The sequence below is a fragment of the Suncus etruscus genome, chromosome 4, assembly GCF_024139225.1.
Source record: "Suncus etruscus isolate mSunEtr1 chromosome 4, mSunEtr1.pri.cur, whole genome shotgun sequence".
NCBI lineage: Eukaryota > Metazoa > Chordata > Mammalia > Eulipotyphla > Soricidae > Suncus > Suncus etruscus.
In genome coordinates, this window is record NC_064851.1 from 7927278 (window position 1) to 7954779 (window position 27502).

The window sequence follows — 27502 nt, forward strand, 5'->3', positions numbered from 1 at the left end:
CCATTGACAGCATCTCAGGTCCCCCGAGCTGGCTAGTTGTAGTCATCTGAGCACAGAGCTGGAGTAAATTCTGGATTTAAAAAAGTGTCTTGATGCATTTTTCTCAATTTCTTTTTTTTTCTTTGTTTTTTGGGCCACACCCAGTGGCACTCAAGGATTACTCCTGGTAGACTTGGGGACCCTATGAGACACCGGGAATCAACCCAGTCTGGCCACATACAAGGCAAGGGTATACCCACTGTGCTATTGCTTCGGCCACATTTTTCTCAGTTTTAAAAATAATGTTTATGAGGCAGGAGTAAGGCATTTGCCTAGTAGTTGGCTGTCCCAGGGTTAATCCCTGGCACCTTATTGAACCCTCTACAACCAGGGGTCTCAAACTCAATTTACCAGGGGGCCGCAGGAGGCAATGTCGGGGTGATCCTTAAGCGCAAAGTCAATAGTAAGCCTTGAACACTGGGGGATGTGACCCAAACAACTAAAACAAAACAAACAAAAAAAAGATTCCTCTAGGGCCCAGAGAGCTAGCACAGCGGGGTTTGCCTTGCAAGCAGCCGATCAAGGACCAAAGGTGGTTGGTTCGAATCCCGGTGTCCCATTTGGTCCCCCGTGCCTGCCAGGAGTAACCCCTGAGAACCACCGGGTGTGGCCCAAAAACAAAAACAAAAAAAAGATTCCTCTAGGGCAGGGCCACAAAATGTTGTACGGAGTTTGAGACCCCTGCTCTACACCATTAGGATTAAATACTGACTGTTCATTAGTGTGTGTGGCTTAACACAATCTCCCTTCTCCAACCCAAAGAACCAACACACAACTAACGTTTTTTTGTGTATTTGTCATTTTATTGTTTTCAATTTGAGTTTTCAAAAATTGTATTAAAGATCTTATCTAATACTTGCTTTTCTAACTGTGTTTCTTTTTTTTTTTTTTGGTTTTTGGGCCACACCCATTTGACGCTCAGGGGTTACTCCTGGCTATGCGCTCAGAAGTCGCTCCTGGCTTGGGGGACCATATGGGACGCCGGGGGATCGAACCGCGGTCCATCCTAGGCTAGCGCAGGCAAGGCAGGCACCTTACCTCCAGCGCCACCGCCCGGCCCCTCTAACTGTGTTTCTTTTACTGCTGTAGATGGTCCTCTCCCTGATCCTATGATCCGTGCTGGTGTGCCAAACCAGATGATGTCTCGAATGCCTCCACAGTCTGGTAAGGAGACAAATAAGAAGTTTGTAAAATAGATTATACTGGTCGCTGGTCAGCAACAAGTATTATGACTATTTGTGTGAGAAATCAGACAACCCTTCTTGGAGATCAAGGTCAGGATGAAAAGTCTTTCATCTGTTGGGGGACAAAGAACATTAAGTGTTTACACACCTGTGTTAAAACAGCTAGAGAGCATAGAGGAATTTGGATACTTGCATGCCACAGTTACTCGGTTTTACCAGCACAAACTATGGAATAACCCCCAGCTCCACTAGGTGCGACCCTGCCCCAAATCATTGGAAACACAGATTATATGTTTGAAAAGGTTCAGATAGTAACTTTTTTATTTCGGGCCACACCTGTTTACTCAGGGGTTACTCAGAAATTGCCCCTGGCTTGGGGGGAGCATATAGGATGCAGGGGGATCAATCATGGTCGTTCCTTGGCTAGCGCTTGCAAGGCAGACACCTTACCTCTAGCGCCACCTCGCCGGTCCCCAGATAGTAACTTTTTAAACTCTTTGACATAATAAAGATATACAATTCTTTTTTTTATTTATTTTTTTTAATTATCTTTATTTAAACATGGTGATTACAAATATATTTGTAGTTGTATGATTACAGTCATGTAAAGAACACCCCCCTTCACCAGTGCAGGATTCCCACCACCAATTTCCCAGATCTACCTACTCCCCACCCCACCCACACCTGTACTCTAGACAGGCTTTCTTTTTCCCTCATTCATTCACATTGTTATGATAATTTTCAGGGTAGTTATTTCTCTAACTGCACTTATCACTCTATGTAGTGAGCTTCATGTCATTAGCTGCACCTACATGGGAGGATGGGGGGAAGTAAGGGTTGGGACTGAGGCAGTAAAATATTAGAAATGAGCTTTGTAAGGCAGTATCAAGGTCCCAATACAAGATGGGTATTATGGATATATAGAATATATGCACACAATACTATCAATATGAAAACACTGACTGTCCCAACATAAACCAGTGCTAGAACAGCCTGCCCTCCTCCCAGAGCGCATTCCCATTAGTGTAGGGAGAAAGCCTGATGACCCCTATAGAGTCCACCTAGACCGGTGCCCAGGGAAAGACTGAAGTTTAGGGGAGAAAAACCTATACCTATCAAGAGCTGGTCTCCAGAATCAAGGAGGAAACCGGAAGCCAAATGTCTGCTCGCCCTCCTCCCCATGCACCTCCCCCCTGGAGTACAGAGGGAGAGGGGAAGCCTGAGGACCACTAAGAGTCCACTTGAACCCACATCTGGCCATCTGAGCTGGCACCCAGGGAAGGCCTGGAGTCAGGGGAAAAAGACAAGCTGCCAAGCCTCCCAGCACTCCCCAGGCTAGGGAGAAAGGCTCTAGGTATAGGGGCTCCCCAAACCCCATACCTGGCAAGAGCTGGTCTCCAGAATCAAAGAGGAAACCGGAAACCAGATGTCTGCCCGCCCTCCTCCCCATGCACCTCTCCCCTGGGTATACATACAGTTCTAAAGTTTAATCATTTTTACAGGTTTGAATCAATTTGGCCAAATGAGTATGCCCCAACCCCCTATCGGACCCAGGCAAACCTCTCCTCTTCAGCACCATGGACAGTTAGCTCAGCCTGGAGCACTCAATCCAGTAAGTTTTATGTCACTTCTTTATGTAAGTTAATTGTGAATGATCTTTAATATAAACATGAGGAAATAATTTTCTTTTAGTAATATGTAAATTGTGAATTTTGTTTGGTATTGGGGAAGCCTGGAAAGTTTCAGACTTGCTAATGTGCACATTGCCCCCTGGCGCTCGATTAGCCCTTGTCCCATCATCACTAAATAGGATCCAAAAGCCAAACATAACCATAGAACTAAGTGTTGCAAAGAAAAGAAAATGATAGACTACAATTTGACTTTAACTACTAACATCCTTAACATTTATTTTATCTTGGGCCTAAGAGATAGCATAGTGATAGTGCGTTTGCCTTGTATGGAGCTGATCCCGAATGAAGTTCGAACCCCCGGCATCCCATACGGTTACCTCATGCCTGCCAAGAGTGATTTTTGAGTGTAGACTCAGAAGTAACTTTACCCCTGAGCACCTAACCCTTTAGTACTTAAGGGTTACAACTGGCTCTGCATTCAGGAATTATTCCTTGTGGACTCAGACCTTTTTTTTTTTTTTTTTTTTTGGTTTTTGGGCCACACCCGGCATTGCTCAGGGGTTATTCCTGGCTGTCTGCTCAGAAATAGCTCCTGGCAGGCACAGGGGACCATATGGGACACCGGGATTCGAACCAACCACCTTTGGTTCTGGATCGGCTACTTGCAAGGCAAATGATGCATTGCTTTCTCCGGGCCTGACTCAGACCATTTAAGATGCCCAGGATCCACCCTGAGTGGGCTGCATACAAAGCCAGCACCCTACCTACTGTATTATCCATATATCTAGATACAAGTAGCTTCCTTCCTTATGAATTTTGGATCTTATTTCATCATCCCTTTTTATCAAAGGCCTGGATTGTTCAGTTTAGTTTTACAGATGTCAGGGCTTGAGGGACAGCAGGTAAGGAGCTTTCCTTACCTAGTGCAGTCAATCCTGGTTTACTTTCCAAACCCCAAAAGAAGTGCAAAACCAGGATCAAGCCTTGAGCAGCATCACTGGGTTTGAACTTACACTTCCCTCCCCTCCTTAAAAGAAAAAGAGGGAAGGAGTGAATGAAAGAAAGGATTTTAGCCATAAGAAATTCTTTCGGGGCCGGAGAGATAGCATGGAGGTAAGGCGTTTGCCTTTCATGCAGGAGGTCATCGGTTCGAATCCCGGCGCCCCATATGGTCCCCTGTGCCTGCCAGGAGCAATTTCTGAGCCTGGAGCCAGAAATAACCCCTGAGCACTGCCGGGTGTGACCCAAAAACCACAAAAAAAAAAAAAAAAAAAAAAAAAAAAAAGAAATTCTTTCGAGGGGCCTGAGAGATAGCATGCAGAAGGTCATTAGTTCGAATCTCGGCATCGCATATTGTCCCCGGAGCATGCCAGTAGTGATTTCTGAGCGTGGAGGCAGAAGTAACCCCTGAGCGCTGCCGGGTGTGACCCAAGAACCAATATATGTGTGTGTGTGTGTGTGTGTGTGTGTGTGTGTGTGTGTGTGTGTGTGTGTATATATACACACATATATATATGTATATATATATATGTATATATGTATATAAAATCATTATTTAAAAAAAAGAAAAATTCTGGGCCCGGAGAGATAGCACAGCGGCGTTTGCCTTGCAAGCAGCCGATCCAGGACCTAAGGTGGTTGGTTCGAATCCCGGTGTCCCATATGGTCCCCCGTGCCTGCCAGGAGCTATTTCTGAGCAGACAGCCAGGAGTAATCCCTGAGCACCGCCGGGTGTGGCCCAAAAAAACAAACAAACAAACAAACAAAAAAAAAAGAAAAGAAAAATTCTTTTGAGTCTTGGTGAGTTTGGTCTGAGAGACAGTACAATGAGTAGGGCATTACTTGCTTTGTATGCACCCGACCTGATAGATTGTACATATCAGCACCTTGTTCAGCTTGTGTAAAGAGGGAGTGTTTGTGCCTTTTATTCTGTAGTATAGGCTACGGTTGTGTGAGACTAGATTCCATTTTCCTGTAAGCCAGTAGGAAAATGGAATCTAGTCTCAATCTTAACTATCACGGTTTGCTTTGCTTCTCCCCCTCTACCCCATAGCAGGCTAGAGTGTTGATAATAGTTGGTAATTCTTGCTATAACTTAAAAAAGCCATTTTATCTGTGTGGTGTTGATTATATCCTTAATTCTTTTAATTAATTTTTTCAGCCGATGGGCTACGGACCTCGGATGCAGCAGCCTCCAAGCCAGAGCCAATTCCTTTCCCAGCCTCAGTTCCCGGCACAGGGAATGAATGTAACAAATATGCCTTTGGCTGCATCTGGCGGTCAAGTACCAGTGTCTCAAGTATGTCCCCCAATTTGTGTGCTGTTTTTGTTTTAAATTAGTTTATGATTCTTTAAAAAATTTCATTCATTGGATGGAATAGTGTACAAGATAAGCACTTAATTTGCACCTGGACAACCCTAATTCAAACTGGCACTATATATGGCCCCTTGGACTTGGAGTAGTCACCCTAACAGCCAAGTGCACAACCCACTACCTCAGCAACAGCAGCAAAGTTTTATCTGGGGGTGTTTACTAGGAAGGGTTGTAACAAATAATGGGTCTGTAGAGAATATTGTGGCTGCCTGTGGGTAGGGTGCTTGTCATAGGGTTTTCTAAACCCACCCAGAGTTACTTCTCTCTGAGTACAGAGCCAGGAGTAAGCCCTGAGTTTAGCTGTGTATGGCCCTCAAATGAGTAATTTAAAAAACATTAATGGCTTGACTAATGTAGATAACTCTGATACCATTGGTTTAATTGTTACAGATTAGAAAATAATATTTTTTGGGGGTCACACCCAGTGACGCTCGGTTTACTCCTTGCTCTGCTCAGAAATGCTGGGAATCGAACCCATGTCCAGCCTAGGTCGGCCACGTGCAAGGCAAATGCCCTACCGCTCTGGTATCTTTGTGGCTCCAGCTTCTTTATATTGCTTTACTTAGGAACCCATTTCACATTTCAGAATAAAATCATGGGGCTAGAGGAACGCTATACATTGTTAAGGTGGCTAATTCCATTTTGTACTTTGCCCCTTTATATCATTCCCTGAACAGAGCCCCCCCCCCCCCCAAAATGATATTTCAGGGTCTAGGCAATAATTCAGTGGGCTGGAATGTTTTATATGTTCATTTCCTGGCATAACATGATCCCTTGAGCAGCACACTAGTAGTAGAGACCTTCCCACAGCCAGAAAAAGCAAGTGCCACACTTAGTGCTCCCAGGCATGGCTTTTAGAGTCCGCAAACACCACTCTGTGAGGCCCCTATAAAATAGAGAAGACGAAAACTTTGACTTGGCAGTACAAGGCCTGAAATCCTGTAGTCTGACCCTGCTTTGTGGTAGGGTACAGGTAGACTGTTTGTTTCTCACTGGCTTTCCGGTGACCTTCTACCTGTATTTACACAAATGATAGTATAAAAACCCAAAAGGGGGGCCAGAAAGATAGCATGGAGGCAGGGCGTTTGCCTTTCATGCAGAAAGGCGGTGGTTCGAATTCCGGCATCCCATTTGGTCCCCTGTGCCTGCCAGGGGCGATTATTGAGCACAGAGCCAGGAGTGGCCCCTGAGCACTGTCGGGTGTGACCCCCCCCCCCAAAAAAAAAAGTTCACTGGCAGAGAAGTTCCTCACCCCATCACAACTTTTATTTTTCCTTCCTTCAAACCCTTAGAGTTCTTAGGGTAAAGGAACTTTGATTTGAAAAGAGCAACTCAGGGGTCCGGGCGGTGGCGCTAGAGGTAAGGTGCCTGCCTTGCCTGCGCTAGCCTAGGACAGACCTCGGTTCGATCCCCCGGTGTCCCATATGGTCCCCCAAGCCAGGAGCGACTCCTGAGTGCATAGCCAGGAGTAACCCCTGAGCATCACCGGGTGTGGCCCAAAAACCAAAAAAAAAAAAAGAAAAAAGAAAAGAGCAACTCAGGTCAGCTAAATGTATCCTATTGGGTTTTTTCAGCTTATGTGATTATTGTTACATTGTGTAAATATCAGCCTCCCAATTAGATGATTTGGGAACATTCGTTGCCGTTTTCTTTATTTTGTTCTGTTTTTCATTGACCAGGCACAAATGTCCAGCAGTTCTTGTCCTGTGAATTCGCCTATCATGCCTCCAGGGTCTCAGGGGAGCCACATTCACTGTCCACCTCTGCCTCAGTCAGCACTGCACCAGAACTCACCATCTCCTGTGCCTAGTCGCACCCCTACTCCTCACCACACTCCCCCGAGCATCGGGTCACAGCAGCCACCAGCAACAGCAATTCCAGCTCCTGTTCCAACACCTCCAGCCATATCATCTGGGCCGCAGTCCCAGACCCTACACCCACCTCGTCAGACGCCTACTCCGCCAACGGCGCAACTTCCTCCTCAAGTGCAGCCTTCGCTCCCTGCTGCTGCCTCTGCTGACCCCACTCAGCAGCAGCCCCTCTCCCAGCAGAGCACAGCTGCATCTGTGCCCACTCCGACAGCGCCACTGCTGCCTCCACAGCCTGCAACTCCAGTAAGTGAAACTCTGTTTCTGTGGTCTTTGCAGTGAAATTGTTTAGACCAGCTCATGTTAGTGTTACTGAAAAAGTGAGATTACTTCTGTGGAAGACTAGAAGTTGGATTATTTCAGTGTTCTGTGACAAAGTTAGATTTTGATGTTATGCTACAAAGTTAATTTCTTTTGTGTGATTTTTGTTTTTAATTTAGACTTCTTTGTATTATCTAATGACTGTAATTGCACTAGTAGAATTCATTGCATTAGAACTTGGTTTTGGGGATAAGCTGCATCCACAGTGCTCAGGGGCTACTCTTTTTTTTTTTTTTTTTTTTTAAGGCTAATCAAGTGAAGCAGTGGGAGTAGAGAAGGATCAAAGGAATCTGTAACTGGGTGTGATCAATTAATTGTAAACACCACTGACTGCACTTGGACCAGCCTCAGGGGCTACTCTTGATTCTGCACTCAGGGATCACACCTTGCATGCAGCCTGGCGACCATATGGGATGCCAGAGATTGAAAACAGCTTGGCTATTGTAGGCAAATACCCTTCTTGCTATACTATCGCTCTGATTCTTGATTATTAAAACTTAGAACTTTATTTATCACTGATACACATCTGTTCTTAATCTTGGTAAGCTGATAATTCAGGGATGGGCCAGAGCAATAGTACAGCGGTAAGGCGTTTGCCTTGCATGCATCCGACACAGTATGGACCCTGGTTTGAATCCTGGCATCCCAGATTGTCCCCTGATACTGCCAGGAGCAACTTCTGAGCACAGAGCCAGTGGTAAATACTGAGCCTGGCCAGGTGTGACCTAAAAACAAAAAAACAAAAACAAAAAAAACAAAACCCAAAAACAAAAACACACAATGTGAGGTGCTGGAGTTATAGCACAATGGTAGGATGTTTGCCTTTCAATCTGCCAAGATGGACATAGGTTTGATCTACCACATCCCATATGGTCCCCTGATTCTGCCAGGGGCTATTTCTGAGCAGAGTCAGGAGTAGCCCGAGTGCCGACAGGTGTAGCATGCCCCCATCCCACTCCTATATAATAATTTGAAAGGTAAGAGCGATAGCACAGTAGGTAGCAGTGTTTGTCTTACATGTAGCTGAGTAAATTCAATCGCAGTATTTTATATGAGTCCCCTGAGTACCTTTAGAAATGACTTCTGTGCTCAGAGCCAGGAGTAACACCTAAACACCTCCTGTGACTTACACACACACACACACACACACACACACACACACACACACACGTTTGGTGGCTGGTTCTTGCTTTGAGCACAGCTGACCTGTATGTTCAATTCCCGCATCCCATAAGATCCACGGCTCCTTAGTAACATTTCATTCTGGGATGTGTAGTATGAAAAAAATATTTCTTTTTTTCAAGTGGGATGGCTACTGAAAATACGAACATCTCACTAAAAATTTTTTATTTGAAGGCCAGAGTGGACAGTGTACTTGCGTTGCAAACAGCCAACCCAGTTTCCATCCACAGCATAACCCATATGGTCCACCACTCACCCAGGAGTGAATCCTGAATGCAGACCAGCAGTAATTCCTGAGCGTCAGCGGTATGGCACAAGAACAAATTAAATAGGCTGGAAGGTTTAGGGGGAAGACAGGAGTCTTTCTTTCATTACTAGAAATCAGGAATCATTAAAACCACTAAATATGTTTATTCTTGTTCCATAAGTTTTGGATATGGCACTTTGTTGGTATACCTATCAGACCCTGGATTTGGCGTAGATACCTAAGACCCACCTATTTCTGGGGGGGGGGGTCTTGGAAACCGGATATTAGGTGTGACCTTACCTGCCAAACCCGGCCCATTTCTGGGAGGGGTCTTGGAATAGGTAGATAAACCCTGGAGCCAGGGGATTAGGGACTCTTTGCCCTTTCTGCGCTGCTGGGTGCTCTGGCTTTTGGGCCTCTGTGTTCTGGTCTTTGACCAGCATGGAGCCCAAAGGGAAGATGGCTAACAGGAGATAAGACGCAGGGCTAGCAAAGTATTGCTGTGCTTGAAAGGTTATGAGTAGGCCACACACATGTGGTGGATAGGGCATGAATAAAGCTGATGGTTCCTGATGCCTGCCTGTGAGTGAGTGATTTCGCCTTTCACCTGGGCCTGGGACCCGCCGGCTGGATGGGGTATGAAGCCACGTGGCTGGGGCCTAAGCACAAAGGCCTCCATTCATCGCCATCCAGCCCCATCGTTAATTATTTGATTCTACAGCACTTGATTGCTAAGTTTCCTTAGTTGGCGCGACATATGTCTCTGCATCCCTCCAGGACTAATCTTTTAGGTGTGTCTCTAAAACAAAAATAAAATTTGATTATGTTATTGAAGAATTGTGTTTCCCTCTCTCTGCCCAGCTTTCTCAACCAGCTGTAAGTATTGAGGGGCAGGTCTCAAACCCTCCATCTACAAGTAGCACAGAAGTGAATTCTCAGACTGTTCCTGAAAAGCAGCCTTCGCAGGAAGTTAAAATAGAGGCCAAGATGGAAGTGGATCAACAGCCAGAACCAGCAGAGACTCAGCCAGAGGATATTTCTGAGGTAAGAATATGGGTGTTATTTTAGTATCAGCCATCAACCATTTTGGTTTTTTTTTTGTTTGTTTGTTTTTTGGTTTTTCGGTCACACTCAGTGGCGCTCAGGGTACTCCTGCCTATGTGTTCAGAAATTACTCCTGACTTTGGGGGACCTATTGAACTGTGATCCATCCTAGGCTAGCCCGCGCAGGCAGATGCCTTATTCCTTGCACCACCGCTCCAGCCCCACCATCAACCATTTTGTATGGGAAATTTAATTGGGTCACTCCGGGCTCTGTGCTCAGAAAACACTCCTGCCTCGGGCTTTACGGTGTATGGGATGCCGAGGGTTAGAAACTTCCTGGATTAGCAGCGTTCAAGGCAAATGCCCTATCGCTGTACTATCACTCTGGCCTGTATGGGATAGTTAGATTATATTATATTGATTTTCATGTGAGAAAATACCTTCAAGTATGTCTCAGGGATAAAGTATACGGTGATTTTTTTTTTTTTTTTGCTTCTCATTTCATTAATCTTCAGAATACTAAATTTATATCTTTTAGACTAAGACAGAAGACTGTAAAATGGAACCTACAGAAACGGAAGTGAGAAGCACTGAACTAAAACCTGAAACGAAAGAGGAGGAAGACCCCCCAAGTACTTCGGCAACCCAGTCCTCGCCAGCCCCCGGACAGTCCAAGAAGAAGAGTAAGGCTCTTGGTTCTTAGCAGGGCGTACTAGCACAGAACAGACTGAACCTGCTTCCCATTTCAGAAATCTAGTCTGGACCTGTTTCTTTTTCTTTCTTTTTTTGGAGGTTGGGGGGTGGGCTACTGCTGGCTCTGTGCTCAGAAATCGCCCTGGCAGGCACAGGGGACCATATGGGATGCCGGGATTTGAACCACTGTCCCTTTTTTTTTTTTTTTTTTTTTTTGGGCCACACCCGGCGGTGCTCAGGGGTTACTCCTGGCTGTCTGCTCAGAAATAGCTCCTGGCAGACACGGGGGACCATATGGGACACGAGGATTTGAACCAACCACCTTTGGTCCTGGATCGGCTGCTTGCAAGGCAAACGCCGCTGTGCTATCTCTCCGGGCCCCGAACCACTGTCCTTCTGCATGAAAAGCAAATGCCTTACCTCCATGCTATCTCTACGTCCCCTATTTATATTTTTGGATCACACCTGGTGGCGCTCCTGGTGTGTTACTCCTGGCCCTGCGCTCAGAAATCGCTCATGGCAGGCTTGGGGAGGACCAAAAGGGATACCAGGAATTGAGCCACATCCATCTGGATTGGCCACGTGCAAAGCAGACGATTCCCTAATTTAAGTCCACTTTTCAAACCAGAGCTCAGTCCAATTCATTTCTTGTCTTCTCTTTCACAACTGGTAAATGAACCACTCTGATGGTCATCATCTATCAGCAAAACCAACAACCAGAGCTGTGTTTCAGTTGTAAACTCAAATCTCCAAAGTTTATTGGTACTAGAGCTTTTATTTGTACCCCAGTTCAGTACCTCTCAATACTTTCTTTCTCTTGGCTCTGCACTCAGGGATCGCTTAGGACTGGTCTCTATGTAGTGTACTGTCGCTCTGGCCCCAATACAAGAACTTCTCAATGCCCTCCTGTCACCCCTTCTGTACCAAATAGCAGAGAAATCCTCTGATTCTTGAGGATAGAGGACCAAGGAAGCTCAAGGATACTTGGGTTTGTTATTTGGGGCAGCCGGCATACCTGCCCATTCCCGGGAGTCTCCAGGCAGGTAGACACTGGGTTTATTGGCCTACAATATCACAAATTGAGGTTTTTGTGTTTTGGTTTGAGCATCTCCTATCTCCATCATCTTTTGTAGCATAACTTGAAGTTGTGTGTCTTTTTTCCCTTTTACTTCATTAATTCCTTACTTAATGCTCTCCAAGTTTTCAAGCCGGAAGAGTTACGACAGGCATTGATGCCAACCTTGGAGGCACTCTACCGGCAGGATCCTGAATCTCTTCCCTTCCGCCAACCTGTGGACCCTCAGCTTCTAGGAATCCCTGTGAGTATGCTGATCATCTCTTTCACCTTTTTGGGCTTCTTAGAAATTAGTCATGATTTTATTTAGCTAAAACTTACATATTACATGTATAATAGTTTACTGGAGTTTCAACACTAGGTTTTTTTTGGGGGGGTGGGGTCACATCCGGTGGCATTCAGGGGTTACTCCTGGCTCTGCTCTCAGAAATCATTCCTGCAGCCTCGGGGGACTAGAGGACATGCCGGGATATGAACCACCGATCCTTCCTGGATCGGCTGCTTGCAGGGAAAATGCCCAACTTCTGTGCAATCTCTGGCCCATACTTAGGGAAGTTTTATTTTGTTTTTGTTTTGGGGCACCCAGCCAGTGATATTCAATTTTTGTTTTGGGTTGTGGCCCATACCTGGTGGCGCTCAGGGTTACTCCTGGCTCTGGGGACCATATGGGTTACCAGGGATGGAACCCGGGTCTGTCCTAGGTCGGCCATGTGCAAGGCAAACACCCTACCTCTGTGTTATCACTCCGGCCTTTAATGTTCAGTTTTTACTCTGGCTCTGCACTCAGAAATTACTCTAGGCAGGGCTCAGATCACCTGGAATGCTGAGATCAAACCCAGCTGAGCTGCGTACTTGGCAAGCACCTTACCATTTGCTATGTCGATCTGGACCACCACAACCCCCTTTCTTTTTATTTTCCTACCTAGTCCTCAGGTTCACTAAGAACAAATTTACTTCATGTTACTAATTACAACAAAATTGCAAATTATCAAATTATAAGCCTGAGGGAGAGGACAGCATATGCCAGCATGTTGCTGACCAGTTTCAATACCCAGAACCCCATATTATCCACCTAGCCCACCCTGAGCATTGCAGAGCGTGGCCCAGAAAACAAAACCAGCCAATAAAAAAGATAATAAAAGCCTATTTGTTATATCTCAATGGGATCATTAAATTTATTGCAGAGGATTACTGAGCTGTTTGTTCTTGTTAGTTGAGACTTCTTAGTTACTGCTTTTGCTCACTTATCTTGGTGAGCTTCTGTTAACTTCCCATCAAATTTGCTCTGCCTCCTATTGGCAGTCAGGAGTGATAACACAAGTGGTAGAGTGTTTGCCTAGCATGTACTAACCTATGAGGTACCACTATTTGACCCCCTCAGGGTCCCATGTGGTCCCCTGAGCCTGCCAGGAGTGATTTCTGAGCACATAGCCAAGAGTAATCTCCGAGTGTCACTGGGTGTGGCCCAAAACCCTCCAAAAAAAGTGCCGTAGAATTTGGAGGTGTTCTGTCCAGGTGCATTGGAGCTGAGTCACTTTGGTGCCTTCTTGACTTGTAAAGGTTCAGTTGAGAAGCTGCACCTTTTAGATGCCAAAGGGATGGCTGGGGATGGCTGCTAGGGTTAACCTTTTTTGTTTTTGTTTTTTTGGATCACACCCAGCAGCTCAGAGGTTCCTCCTGGCTCTTTGCTCAAAACGCTCCTGGCAAGCACGGGGGACCATATGGGATGCTGGGATTCGAACCACCATCCTTCTCCATGCAAGGCAAATGCTTTGCCTCCATGCTGTTACTCCAGGCCCCCCCCCCCCCTTTATAAGTATAAGCTTAATTGAATCACAGAATCTTTCTGAGCTGACTCCTATTCATCTATTAAGTCCATTTTTGTACTGTATTATTACACGTTTTGCTTTTATTTCTTTGTTTTGTTTCATTTTTGGGCCACACCCGGCTGTGCTCAGGGGTTACTCCTGGCTATCTGCTCAGGAATAGCTCCTGGCAGGCACGGGGACCGTATGGGACACCGGGATTCCGAACCAACCACCTTAGGTCATGGGACAGCTGCTTGCAAGGCAAACCCCAGTGTGCTATCTTCAATTGCACTGTTTTTGTGGGGGTTTTTTGTTCATACCCAGCAGTGCTCAGGGGTTATTCCTGGCTCCAGGCTCAGAAATTGCTCCCTAATCCCTTAGTTCAAAGGCCTTATCTAACCTTCCCAAGAAAATGGGAGGGGTCTTTCAAGTTACCCAGGAAGAATGGGGGATGGGGCCACAGTAAAGCATCTGAAGCCTTTCAGTCTGCTATCTGGAAATAGCTCAGTTTTTCTTTAAAGTATTCTCTCTTTTTTTGTTTTCATTTTTGGGTCACACCCAGCAGCACTCAGGGTTTACTCCTGGCTCTACACTCAGAAATCACCCCTGGCAGGCTCGGGGGACCTTATGGGATGCTGGGATTCGAACTACCATCCTTTCACATGCAAGGCAAACACCCTATCTTCATGTTATCTCTCCGGCCCGAATTACTTCTCTTTTTAATAATTTTGTTGGGGAGGGTGGCTCACATCAGCTCATGGTTACTCCTGGCTTTGCGCTCAGAAATCGGTCCTGGCTTGGGCTGGGTAATCTAATCGTGGTCTGTCCTGGGTCAGCCATAAGTAAGGCAAACGCCCTACCGTTGCGCTATTGCTCTTGCCCCCTTTTTAATAAATTTTGAAAATGGGGCCAGAGTATTAGCTTTCAGGGCAGGAAATGCTTTAAATAATGGAGGTTTAGGTTCAGTCCCTATGCCAGGCAAAACATTGCATGGTTCCCCTTCCCAACAATTTGTGCACAAGCCCCCTAGAAAAAGAGACCAAAAGCCCTGTTCTAGTCAATTAAAGCAGTGATAGTGGAGCCAGAGTGAATGATAGTATAGCGGGGTGGTGGTTTGCTTTGTATGTGGCCAACCCAGATTCCATCACTGTTGTCACATGGTCTTGAGCCTGACAGGATATCTGAGTCTGGAGTTTGGAGTAACTCCTGAGCACTTTCAGGTGTTTGCCTCCAAAACGAAACAAAGTAATGGGTATCAGTGAATTATTTGGAAATAAGAGAAGATGGCTGTGATATGAGGTACTGGAAGTTTTATTTGGGTTTTAATTTTTGGACCACTCTCCACCACCCTTGTACTCTGTATCACTCCTGTTGTGTTCAGGACTGAACTAGATAGAGGGGGTTGAACCTGGGGTTACATGCAAGGCAGGCACGAAACTCCTGTACTATCACTGTGGCCTCATGAATCTTCTGTGTAATGTTTGGTTTCGCTTGAACTTTTAGGATTACTTTGATATTGTGAAGAGCCCTATGGATCTTTCTACCATTAAGAGGAAGTTAGACACTGGACAGTATCAGGAACCCTGGCAATATGTGGATGACATTTGGCTTATGTTCAACAATGCCTGGTTATATAACAGAAAAACATCTCGTGTATATAAATACTGCTCCAAACTATCTGAGGTCTTTGAACAAGAAATTGACCCAGTGATGCAGAGCCTTGGATATTGTTGTGGGAGAAAGGTAAGGGATTTTTGTACATATATTAACATTGTATACAATTTGAACCTTGAATTATTTGATTATCTGGGGTCTTCTGAAATAGGGATTTTTTTTTTCTTGTTTGCCTGGCACATACTGATATTCTTTTACTAACCAGTTTGTATTGAGTTGCATTTGGCTGATTGAATTGGTTAGTGGTGGCAAGAAGGGCCTCTTACTAAGTCTACCTTAGGGCCATAGGGTAATGTAGTTGGAAACTATGCTGGGGGCTTCCATAGCACCATTAACAGAAATGAAAGCAACATTGACTTATTTGTTTTTTCTGGAATTAACTGGACATGCTAGTCCTCCAATGCTCTGTACTTTGTAACAAATGGTTTCTTTTGCAGTTGGAGTTTTCTCCACAGACACTTTGTTGTTATGGCAAACAGTTATGCACAATACCTCGTGATGCCACTTATTACAGTTACCAGAACAGGTAAGCTTGGCCATGTGCAGATCATGGTCCCTGTGTCCATGTCTGAAGAGTGCATGCCAAAGGACCAGCTCACATGCCATCGTGGGTTTTGTGTGACTTGCTTGAAAACAGCTGTACAGCACAAGTTCTGGTCTTTGATTCTTCCTTTGTTTTTAGGATTGTAAAATGTTCTAGCATAATGCTGCCTCTTAATTTTATCATTTAAAGGAACACCACTTAAAAGATACTTCATCATGAGCCTAATTCATTCAAAGACTGAGTATTACTAAGACTTATTAAAAATAAGACTTTGTTACTACGGTAGATGTTAGAGTTCTTATAATGCATTAGGTATTTCTCTCTCCCACCTTTTTTTTAGGGTGTGAGGGGTTTGTTCATACCAGCAGCACTCAGGGGTTACTCCTGGCTCTACGCTTAAAAGTCACTCCTGGCAGGCCCCGGGCGACCATGTGGGATGCTGGGATTCGAACCACCGTCCTTTTTTTTTTTTTTTGGTTTTTGGGCCACACCCGTTTGACGCTCAGGGGTTACTCCTGGCTAAGCGCTCAGAAATCGCCCCTGGCTTGGGGGGACCATATGGGACGCCAGGGGATCGAACCGCGGTCCTTCCTTGGCTAGCGCTTGCAAGGCAGACACCTTACCTCCAGCGCCACGTACCCGGCCCCAAACCTAAGGTTCCACCGAGATATGAATCGAACCACCGTCCCTCTGCATGAAAGACAAACACCCTACCACCATGTTATCTCTCCAGCCCCCACTTTTTTTTTCTTTTTGGGGAAAAAACCATGGTGTGGTACCTAGGGACTCTGATCAATGCACTCAGGAAAGAAACTCCTGGTAGCAGGGATGGGAGAGAGAATATGGTGGAATGAGTCCCGGTCAGACGTGTGCAAGGAAAAACACCGTTCACACTGAAGTATCACTGGCAACTACATTAGTTCACTTTATGTGACAATAGTCAAGAGGTTAATCCTGGCTCTGTACTCTGGAATAAATCCTGGTGGTGCTCTGGGGATCATATGAGTTGACCCTTAGCAAATCATGTTCAGCCACGTTATGGCAAGCGTCCAACACTCTCCACTATCACTCCAGCCCCCATCTATTTATTTTCTTCTACCCTTACAGTATTTTAAATCATCAAAATTGTATTCCATGGTTGATTATAACCATAATTTGGTTTCTGTTTTCAGTAATCAGTCTAGTCTAAATTATTTGCAACTGAGGTGGTAATTGTAAGATTTCATCTGTAACATTTTATTGAGCGAATCCTTGGTGGCTGTGGTTTTCTTGCTGAACTTGTGTGCTACAGGTGCATTTCTAGCATTTAGATAGTCACAATTTGTTTTATCTTTTAAATGTTAGATTTTAAAAGTTAAATTAATGCTTTGTAGTTCTTAGAAAACAGGCTTTTGTTAGTAAAACAAAGGAAAACATGAAGCTAGATTTTTTTAATGATTCTTATGTTTAAAAAGCAAGTAACTGGCATGAAACTTCCCATGCCATAATTTGATTTTTTTTTTTTTTTTGGAGAGGGTTGTGGTTTGTTTTGTTTTGTTACCTTTTTTTTGGGTGGATTTATTTTATTTTGGACACACCCAACTACTCAGTCCCTACTCCTAATTATACTCCAGGATCATTTTGGCTGTTTGTAGGACCATATGGGGATCTTTGGTCCCTTGGTCCTCATACTACAATTTTGTTGTTAAAAGTTTTTCAATTTGTTTCAATCTTGGTACTAAAAGTAATTATCACCTGCCCAGTACTTAGGAGACCATAGAGAATGCCAGGGTCCAACTCATGCAAAGCAAATGCCCTACTCCCATTCTACTATCTTAATTTTCATATACTTTCTTTTATTTTTTAATAACAAATGCAGTTTATGACCGCAATCAGTTCCTGCTGCTTTTTGCTTTTGATTTTTGGTCACACCTAGCACTGCTTAGAGCTTACCTTGGCTCTGCTCTTAAAGATCACTTAAGAGGCTCACGAGACCATAGAGGGTGCTTCGGATTGAACCTGGGCCATCCCACATACGAGGAAGGCAAACACCTTACTGCTGTACAATTGCTTTAGACCCTGCAATCAGCATATATATGTTTGTGCTTTTGATGAAAAACAATTATTTCTATACTGACTTTTTTAGGTTTCAAAAAGAAATTTTGTGACTCAGAGATTAGCACAGGGGTTAAGCTACAGCCAGCCCCATTTTAGTCCCTATCACCCAAGCATTGCCAGTAGTGCCTCTCCCCAAAGAAGTATTAAATTTGGTGTTTTTCAACCAATTCCTGATTTTTGGTGCTTACTTACAGATGACTGACTGTTCATAGTATATTTTGTGCCCCGTACTGGAGAGACGATTGTGAATTATGATTTCACATATAATTAGGTAATAGAATAGCGATTTCCTTCCATTTCTATCATTAGCCTTGTTTTTGAGTATATGCATCAGTAATTATAAAAATGAATAAAAAGTATATATGTAAGTGAAACATTTTTGTTTTATTTGCTATAGTCATTTGGTACTTGTAATCCCATTTGAGATATTTAATGCTAATCTGCTTTGCCTTGGCTTTCTGCTTTGTGTTGTCTTGTCTTGCTTATGTTTTTTGTTGTCTTGCAATCCCTCATTTCTTCGTTTGTTTTGTGTTTTTTTTTTCCTCCCTCATGCTTGTCGTTGTCTGCACTTGGCTTTGATTGCAAAACAAACCAAAAAACCCAAAACTGTGGTGCCCATAAATCTGCATCATTGAATGTCCTTGTCGCCGTTGATGACCTGCTCTCTGCTCCCGTTCCCCTCCTTGGCCTGCTGTGATTGGTGCTTCGTTGCTTGGCTTGGGCTGTGTTGTGTGAACGGAACAGTTCACCCCAGTATGGCCTTCTTGCCGACAGGTATCATTTCTGTGAGAAGTGTTTCAATGAAATCCAAGGGGAGAGCGTTTCCTTGGGGGATGACCCTTCCCAGCCTCAAACGTAAGTAGTTACTTTGAAATGAATCATCTTAGTTGTCTTGCTAACAGGTGATTATGCAGTATTTCTTGGGTAAAGCAGTTAAGTGTCATAGCCTCTGTTGGCTACTTGGATTAAAAGATTAAAAATTAAAAGAATTAAAAATTAAAAATCCTCACTTGCATTAGCCAAATTTCATGTTCTCAATTGACATCTTTGGCTAATAGCTTTATTACTCAGACCAGATAGAAACTATTAGCTGTCTCAATTTTGACAATTCATCAAATAATCAAGTTCATCTTCTCAATGATAAAACAATAGGTTTTTAGGGGTTAGCATATAGCCTGACCTATTATAACTGCTTGAAGTTTTGTACTCTCATAAAACTATTTTTTTGTTTGTTTCTGTTTTTGGGCCACACCCGACGTTGCTCAGGGGTTACTCCTGGCTGTCTGCTCAGAAATAGCTCCTGGCAGGCACAGGGGACCATGTGGGACACCGGGATTCGAACCAACCACCTTTGGTCCTGAATCGGCTGCTGCTTGCAAGGCAAACGCCGCTGTGCTATCTCTCCGGGCCCTCTCATAAAACTATCAATTGCCAAGAATAGTTTCAGATATAGCTGTACCTGCCTAATGTAGTACTCTGCTTTTTATTTTATTTTCCTGTTTTTGGACCACACCCAGTGATGCTCAGAATTGGCTCCTGGCTTGGGGGACCATATGGGAACCTGGGGATCAAACCCAGGTTCGTCCTGGGTCAGCGGCATGCAAGGCAAAATCCCTACCACTGTGCTATTGCTCCGGCCCCAAGTACTTTGAATTTTTAATCCTTAAGATTTTATATTTTAAATTTTTAGAAAACATTTTTAATAGTTCTCATATTCTCTTGTTTAACATGTAACCAACAAAAACTGTTCAGAACATCCCCTAAAATAGGGGATAAATATATTAATAGTAAAAACAAGACTTATGAAAAATATTTTTTTTTTATTTTTTAGACAAAAAGATATATATTTTCATTAATGTATCTCTTACCTAATACTACTAAACTTAAATTTTTTTTAATGGGTCACACCCAGTGGCGCTCGGGTTACTCCTGGCTATACACTCAGAAATTGCTCCTGGCAGGCACGGGGGGGATCATATAGGATGCTGGGATTCGAACCACCGTCCTTCTGCAGGGAAGGCAAATGTCTTACCTCCATGCTATCTCTCTGGCTCGTCCCCTAAAACAAACTTTTTCTAAATAGAATCATGGAAATAAAGTTTTTGTGGGCGATGGGGTTCACATCTAGCTTTATACTCAATGATTCTTGATGGTGTTTAGGGGACTTGGGATGCTAGAGCTTGAACTGGAGTCAGTTGTATGCATATGCCAACCCATTGTACTGTTGCTGTGGCCCCTATAAATTACATTCACGTCACAATTAAAATAGAATATAGAATGGTGTGTTGGTGATCATCTCTAGATAATGAACCCCTCTTAATCCGTAAAGTTTGAGGGTAGATTTTTTAATTTAATTTTGATCATTCTTGTTTATGGCATAGGGTTTTGGTGGTGTTTGCACACTGGCTTGGGACATATACAGGGTACAGAGCATTGGTCCTGTGCAAAGCAAGATCTTACCTGTTGTACTCAGTTCTGATGAGGTTTAAGGCCAGGCAGTGCCATAAATCGAATCTGACTTCCAGGTTGTGAAACATTTTCTCTAGAACATTGAGAGCTTTAAGACTTCTAGCCCGGGGCCGGGTAGGTGGCGCTAAAGGTAATGTGCCTGCCTTGCCTGCGCTAGCCTTGGACGGACTGCGGTTCGATCCCCCGGCGTCCCATATGGTCCCCCCCAAGCCAGGGGCGATTTCTGAGCACATAGCTAGGAGTAACCCCTGAGCGTCAAACGGGTGTGGCCCAAAAACCAAAAAAAAAAAAAAAAAAAAAAAGACTTCTAGCCCTTGCCTAAGCCAGAAAATTACCTTAGCTCTATTTTCAAATTGAAATAGGGACAACGACTTAATACGTTGCTTCACAACTGGTTAGTAGACACAGGACCTCCTATCAGAACCTAAGAGTAAACTTAGTTGCTGATAAAGTTCTTGGGCTACCCAGTGCTCAAGATTTGTATCTGACTATGCTCATGGAACCTGTGGGATATCAAGGATGCACCTTACCTGCTGTATTATTGCTCTAGACCTCTGACCCTCCAAGAGCACTTTTTTTTTTTTTTTTTTGCTTTTGCTTTTTTCATTTGTTTGTTTTTTGGTTTGTTTTTGGGACATACCCGGAGGCGTTCGGGTTTTTCCTTGCTCTAGGGGGACCATATGGGACACCCAGGATTGAACTAGGTCTATCCTGGACCTTTGCAAGGCAAATGCTCTATGGCGCCAGCCCCTAAATGTGTGTGAATTTTTTTGTGTGTATGGTTGGTTTTTGGGCCACACCCGGTGATTATCCGCTCAGAAATCGCTCCTGGCGTGGGGGGGGTGGTGGACATATAGGATGCCAGGGAATCGAACCATGGTCCAACCTAGGCTAGTACATGCAAGGCAGACACCTTACTGCTTGCGCCACTCTCCAGCCCCTAAATGTGTTCTTAATGTTGCCTTTTTTTTTTTTTTTTTTGTCCTATGTTTTTTTGGGGGTGGGGTTTGGCTTTTGTACCATATCTGGTGATGCCCAATGGTTAATCCTCTGGGGACCATATGGAATGCCAGGATTAAACCTGGGTCTGTTCCAGGTTGGCCGTATACAATCCCCACCACTGTGCTATAGCTCCGACCCGCCAAGAGGACAGGTGTTTTATTTTCTTTTTCTTTTTCTTTTTATTTCTTTTGGTGGAGAGAGGGGCACACCATGACGCTTAGGGCTTATTCTGGCTATGTGCTTAGAAATCACTCCTACCTTGGGGACCATATGGGACTTGGGGATCTAACCCCAGGTTCATCCTGGGTCAGCTGCATGCAAGGCAAATGCCTTACTGCTGTGCTATTGCTCTAGTCCAAGAGTATAGGTTTTTTTTCTTTTTGGGTCACACCTGGAAGTGCTCAGGGGTTACTCCTGGTTTTACGCTCAGAAATGACTCCTGGCAGGCTCAGGAGACCATATGGGATGCCAGGATTCGAACCACTGACCTTCTGCATGAAAGACAAATGCTTTACCTCCATGCTATCTCTCTGGCCCCCAAAAGAACAGTTTTAACACCCAACTCCTGTGCTCTGTACATCAGAACATAGGAATTTTAACTTTTTGGGTGATTAACTATAGTCATAAATATCTAAGTAACTTGAAGACATTCTCTTTTTCGGGGGATCGTTACGCTCAGGAGTTACTCCTGACTCTGCACACAAAAATTGTTCCTGGCTTGGCTCGAGGGATCAATCTCTGGTCCGTCCTGGGTTAGCCGCATGCAAGGCAAATGCCCTACCACTGTGCCACTACACCAGTCCCAAATATGTGGGGTTTTTTTCTTTTGGTGATACTGAGGGGTTATTCCTAGAGCTATGTGCTCAGAAATCGCTCCTAGATAAGGGGATCATATGGGACGCTGGGGACCAAACTAGGTCCATCCTGGATCTGCCACGTGCAAGGCAAATGCCCTACTGCTGTGCTATCGCGCAGGCGCCTAATTATGTGTTCTGTTTTGTTTTTTGGTTTTTGGGTCACACCCGGCAGCGCTCAAGGGTTACTCCTGGTTCTATGCTCAGAAATCTCTCGTGGCAGGCTCAGGGACCATATGGATAATGAGATTCAAGCCACCAACCTTCTGCATGAAAGGCAAACGCCTTACTTCTATGCTATCTCTCCGGCCCCTAAATATGTGTTCTTAATGTTGAATTTTTTTTTTTCTCTTTTTTTTGGGAGGTGGGGTGGGGTGGTGGTGGTGGTGGTGGTGTGGATTTGGTTTTTGGATCTTATCAGTTACTCTTGTCTGCTCCTAGGAATCACTCCTGCCAGTTCAGAACCACATGGAAAGCCAGAGATAGAAGGCAGATGGTTTACCTACTGTGCTATTGCTCTGGCCCAGTGTTGAATTTTTCATAGTAGATTTAGATTTTTTTGTTTGGTTTTTGGTTTTTGGGTCACACCCGGCAGCGCTCAGGGGTTACTCCTGGCTGTGCTCAGAAATCGCTCCTGGCAGGCTCGGGATCATATGGGATGCCGGAATTCGAACCACCGTCCTTCTGCATGCAAGGAAAATACCTTACCTCCATGCTATCCCTCCAGCCCCAGATTAAGATTCTTTTTTTGGTTTTTTTTTTTTTGGTTTTTGGTTTTTGGGTCACACCCGGCAGTGCTCAGGGGTTACTCCTGGCTGTCTGCTCAGAAGTAGCTCCTGGCAGGCACAGGGGGGGACCATATGGGACACCGGGATTCGAACCAACCACCTTTGGTCCTGGATCGCCTGCTTGCAAGGAAAACGCCACTGTGCTATCTCTCCGGGCCCCAGATTAAGATTCTTGATAAATGAATGAATATTGTTAGAGTGTGCTTTTTAATGTTTTAAAACCTCCATATGAGATTTGCTGGGTCTGTATTAAAACAATGTGGTCACATTATTCTTTCTCTTAAGATTTTCTCATCGTGTCCCTTTTCTTCCCTTAGTACAATAAATAAAGAACAATTTTCCAAGAGAAAAAATGATACACTGGATCCAGAACTGTAAGTAATCCCTCTTTTTTTCTTCCCCCCACCTCTCTCTCTCCCCCCCTCCCCCTCCCTCCCTCCCTCCCTCTCTCTCCCTCTCTCCCTCTCTCTCTCTCCCTCTCTCCCTCTCTCCCTCCTCTCTCTCTCTCCCTCTCCCTCTCTCCTCTTTTTTATTTTCTTCAGGTTTTTGGGTCACACCTGTCAGTGCTCAGGGGTTACTCCTGGCAGGCTCGGGGGACCATATGGGATGCCGGGATTCGAACCACTGTCCTTCTGCATGAAAGGCAAACACGCCTTCCCTGCATGCTATCTCTCCGGCCCCGCTTTTGGTTTTTTTTTTTTTAATTCTTTTTATTTATATTGTGGTGAGATGGCTAGATTTGGGCTAAATCAACGTTACCTGCATCTGGCATAAACGACAACATTATTAAATCTGCCATTCACTAGATCTGTCCAATGAAGCACCAGCCTACCTTCCTGTGGTATCATATGATCCGGTCCCTTTTATATATATATTTTTTTTGGGGGGGGGGGTTTGGGCCACACCCGGCATTGCTCAGGGGTTACTCCTGGCTGTTTGCTCAGAAAGTAGCTCCTGGCAGGCACGGGGGACCATATGGGACACCGGGATTTGAACCAACCACCTTTGGTCCTGGATCGGCTGCTTGCAAAGCAAATGCCGCTGTGCTATCTCTCCGGGCTCCGTCACTTATATTTTTATGAAAGTTTGTTCCCTAGGTTTTTTTTTTTTCCGGGCCACACTCTTTTGATGCTCAGGGGTTACTCCTGGCTAAGCGCTCAGAAATTACCCCTGGCTTGGGGGGACCATATGGGACGCTGGGGGATTGAACCACTGTCCTTCCTTGGCTAGTACTTGCAAGGCAGGCACCTTACTTCTAGCGCCACCTCGCTGGCCCCATCTCTAGGTTTTTTTCCTAATAATTTTTTGACCATAGTGGATTACAAATCTTTCAGTTATATTTTAGATACATACATAGTGATGTTCTCTAGGTTTTGTGAGACTTTTTATAACCTAGAAATACCATTTTAAAAATTGTCATTGTATTTAATATCTGAACTTTATGGCTTTTGACAGTTCTATCTGTAATAGTAAAGAATTCCCAACACCAGATTTTTGTGTCTGTATGGGGCTTTCAGGGTTGTACATAGGAAAAGCATGACATATAGCTCTGAATATAATCTCTGTTGTTTCAATATTCGTATGTGATCATGACTTTTAAGTTTAAAAACAAATTAAAGGAAGTGTTAATATTTTGAGTATATTAAGTTGAAGTTTGGGCTCTATTTCCAGGTTTGTTGAATGTACAGAATGTGGAAGAAAAATGCATCAGATATGTGTCCTACACCATGAAATCATCTGGCCAACTGGGTGAGTTTTGTGGGGTTTTTTGGGTTTTTTTTTTGGGGGGGGACACTCAGCAGTTCTCGGGGTTACTCTTAGCTCTGTGCTCAGAAATCACTCCTGGCAGTATCTTGGACCATATTGGAGCTCTTTGCTGTGCTATCTGGCCCTCAGTTGATTTTTCTTGATCATAATTATTAACTATTTTTTGGTGTGATTAATTGCTCTCTAAAATTTTATGAATTGGGGAAAATGTCTTTAAAGTATAGTTTAATACATTAACCTTGGTTGTTTTTTATATGACTCTAATCCACTACAATCATATGTATAATCAAGAAAAAAGGAGGGCCCGGAGAGATAGCACATCGGCATTTGCTTTGCAAGCAGCCGATCCAGGACCAAAGGTAGTTGGTTCGAATCCCAGTGTGACCCATATGGTCCCCCGTGCCTGCCAGGAGCTATTTCTGAGCAGACAGCCAGGAGTAACCCCTGAGCAATGCCAGTTGTGGTCCAAAAACCAAAAACCAAAAAAAAAAAAAAAAAAGGAAAAAAGGAAAAAAAACACATTAACCTAATATTTCAGAACTGGATCAAACCCATCCATTCTTTTAATGCATTATCAATATTTTAATGGCATTTAACTTTTTATATGGGGTGGTGGTCCAGGAAGTAGCCTGTGGTGATTAGGGCGTACTTCTTGCCCCCAGTTCTCTTCTGTTGGTGCTTGGAAGACCATATGGGACATGAGGAATGGAGTCTTGTGTTTTTAACTCTCACCCTTTTTTTTTTTTTTTGTTTTTGGGCCACACCCGGCGTTGTTCAGGGGTTACTCCTGGCTGTCTGCTCAGAAATGGCTTCTGGCAGACACTGGGGACCATATGGGACACCGGGATTCAAACCAACCACCTTTGGTCCTGGATCGGCTGCTTGCAAGGCAAATGCCGCTGTGTTATCTCTCTGGGCCCGATTTCTTTTGTAAAAGTTATTAATCTTTGTGCCTAAAGAGTAAATACATGTGAGCCATGCAGATAGTAGTGGTGATGTGTTGGAATTTTGGGGGTATTGGTTTTAGAGCTACATCCAAAGGTGCTTAGTGTTACTCCATCCAGGCTTCTGCATTCAGGAATCACTATAGGTAGTGCTCAGGGGACCATATGTGATAACTGGATTGGTCCCTGTTGCATTACATGCAAGGCAAGTGCCCTAACCATTGTGCCCTCAGGCCCTAAAAGAGTTCTCCCTCACCTCATGATGTCTGCTGTAGATACTTCTTTATAGGTGAGGGAACAGGTCTCTTTTTCTTTTTTTCTCTCGTGTTGTGAACCCAGTTTTGATCCCTCATGGCTCACTTGAGTCCTAAAAGTACTTAGTTTTTGAGTCTAGTTTTTGGTGTGACAAAATAAAACTGGCAAAAAATGAATATTAGCAATTTCTTTTTATTTTATTTTTTTTCTTGTTTTTATGGGCCACACCCGTTTGATGCTCGGGTTATTCCTGGCTACGCGCTCAGAAATTGCCCCTGGCTTGGGGGGACCATATGAGACACCGGGGGATCGAACCCTGGTCCTTTCCTTGGCTAGCGCTTGCAAGGCAGACACCTTACCTCCAGCGCCACCTCGCCGGCCCCAAGCAATTTCTGAATAATCACAAATACTTGGAAACTAGCAGAAAGATCTGAGATGTAATGTAATTTGCCCATCATGGATATTCCTTATGAAGTAATAGTAAAATGGGAATACCTATATAAAGGAATTTCTTTGTATTGATGATGTGACATTGAGGGTCCCGGGAGATAGTGCATTGATTATGGAGATTATCTTTGCATGTGGCTAACCCAGATACAATTTCCAGCAACCCTTAATGGTCCCTTGCAATGCCAGGAGTGATCCCTTATTATCAGCAGTTGTGGCTCCAAAACAAAAGAGGTGATACTGTTTTCTAATGAGACAGTTGCATACATATGATCAGTTTATCATTTATCATTTAGAACAGGGGTCTCAAACTCAATTTACCTGGGGTCGCAGGAGGCAAAGTTGGGATGAGGCAGGGCTGCATAAGGGATTTCTCTTACTGAATATTCGCAATAAAATGCATTAGTAAGAAAAAAAAAAAAAAACCCCGCGGGCCTCGAGTTTGAGATCCCTGATTTAGAACCTAGCTATTATTGAACCCCAAGTTACTTTTCTGCAAACCTAAATTTTTCAAAGGTTATTTTCAGCTTTTAAAATAGAACTCTGAGGCAGGATTGATAGCACAGTGGTAGGCCAGCAGCATTAGGGCGTTGGCCTTGCATGCAGCTGACCTAGGATGAACCTAGGTTCAGTCTCTGGCTTCCAGTATGGTCCCCCATGTCTGCCAGGAGCAATTTCTAGATGCAGGGGCAAGAGTGATCCTTGAGCCAGGTGTTGCCTTCTCCACCCCATTAAAGAACTTTTTTGTTAATATCCTTAGTATTTCTTTTGTTTGTTTGTTGGGGGGGGTCACACCCGGTAGTGCTCAGGGATTACTCCTAGCTCTACACCCAGAAATCACTCCTGACAGGCTTGGGGGACCATATGGGATGCCGGGATTCGAAATACCTTCTGCATGCAAGGCAAATGCCTTACCTCCATGCTATTTCTCTGGCCCCAATCCTTAGTATTTCTGACTCTGTATATTGTTTTTATTGGCTTACATATTTTGAAATGTTTCTCCTTTGTATTTAAGTTGAATCACATAAGCAATGTCCTGGTTTACATTTCAGATTTGTCTGTGATGGCTGTTTAAAGAAAACTGCAAGAACTAGGAAAGAAAACAAGTTTTCTGCTAAAAGTAAGTTTGTTTTTTGTTTTTTGTTTTTTTTTTTTTGTTTTGTTTTTTGGTTTTTGGGCCACACCCGATGGGGTT

General features: G+C 44.2%; 1 protein-coding gene across 2 annotated transcripts in view; it reads left to right on the top strand.

Annotated features, from left to right (window-relative positions):
• EP300 (E1A binding protein p300) overlaps nucleotides 1-27502 on the top strand; it is an 85280-nt gene that overhangs the window by 42063 nt on the left and 15715 nt on the right. For both annotated transcript variants that reach the window (XM_049771527.1, XM_049771528.1), the window contains 13 exons: nucleotides 1129-1203; nucleotides 2726-2835; nucleotides 5016-5153; nucleotides 6908-7342; nucleotides 9708-9890; nucleotides 10429-10573; nucleotides 11784-11902; nucleotides 14970-15209; nucleotides 15578-15666; nucleotides 18556-18636; nucleotides 23212-23268; nucleotides 24566-24643; nucleotides 27360-27427. In XM_049771527.1, coding sequence (XP_049627484.1) covers nucleotides 1129-1203; nucleotides 2726-2835; nucleotides 5016-5153; nucleotides 6908-7342; nucleotides 9708-9890; nucleotides 10429-10573; nucleotides 11784-11902; nucleotides 14970-15209; nucleotides 15578-15666; nucleotides 18556-18636; nucleotides 23212-23268; nucleotides 24566-24643; nucleotides 27360-27427 — 1818 coding nt within the window. The remainder of the gene's footprint in view (nucleotides 1-1128; nucleotides 1204-2725; nucleotides 2836-5015; nucleotides 5154-6907; nucleotides 7343-9707; nucleotides 9891-10428; nucleotides 10574-11783; nucleotides 11903-14969; nucleotides 15210-15577; nucleotides 15667-18555; nucleotides 18637-23211; nucleotides 23269-24565; nucleotides 24644-27359; nucleotides 27428-27502) is intronic.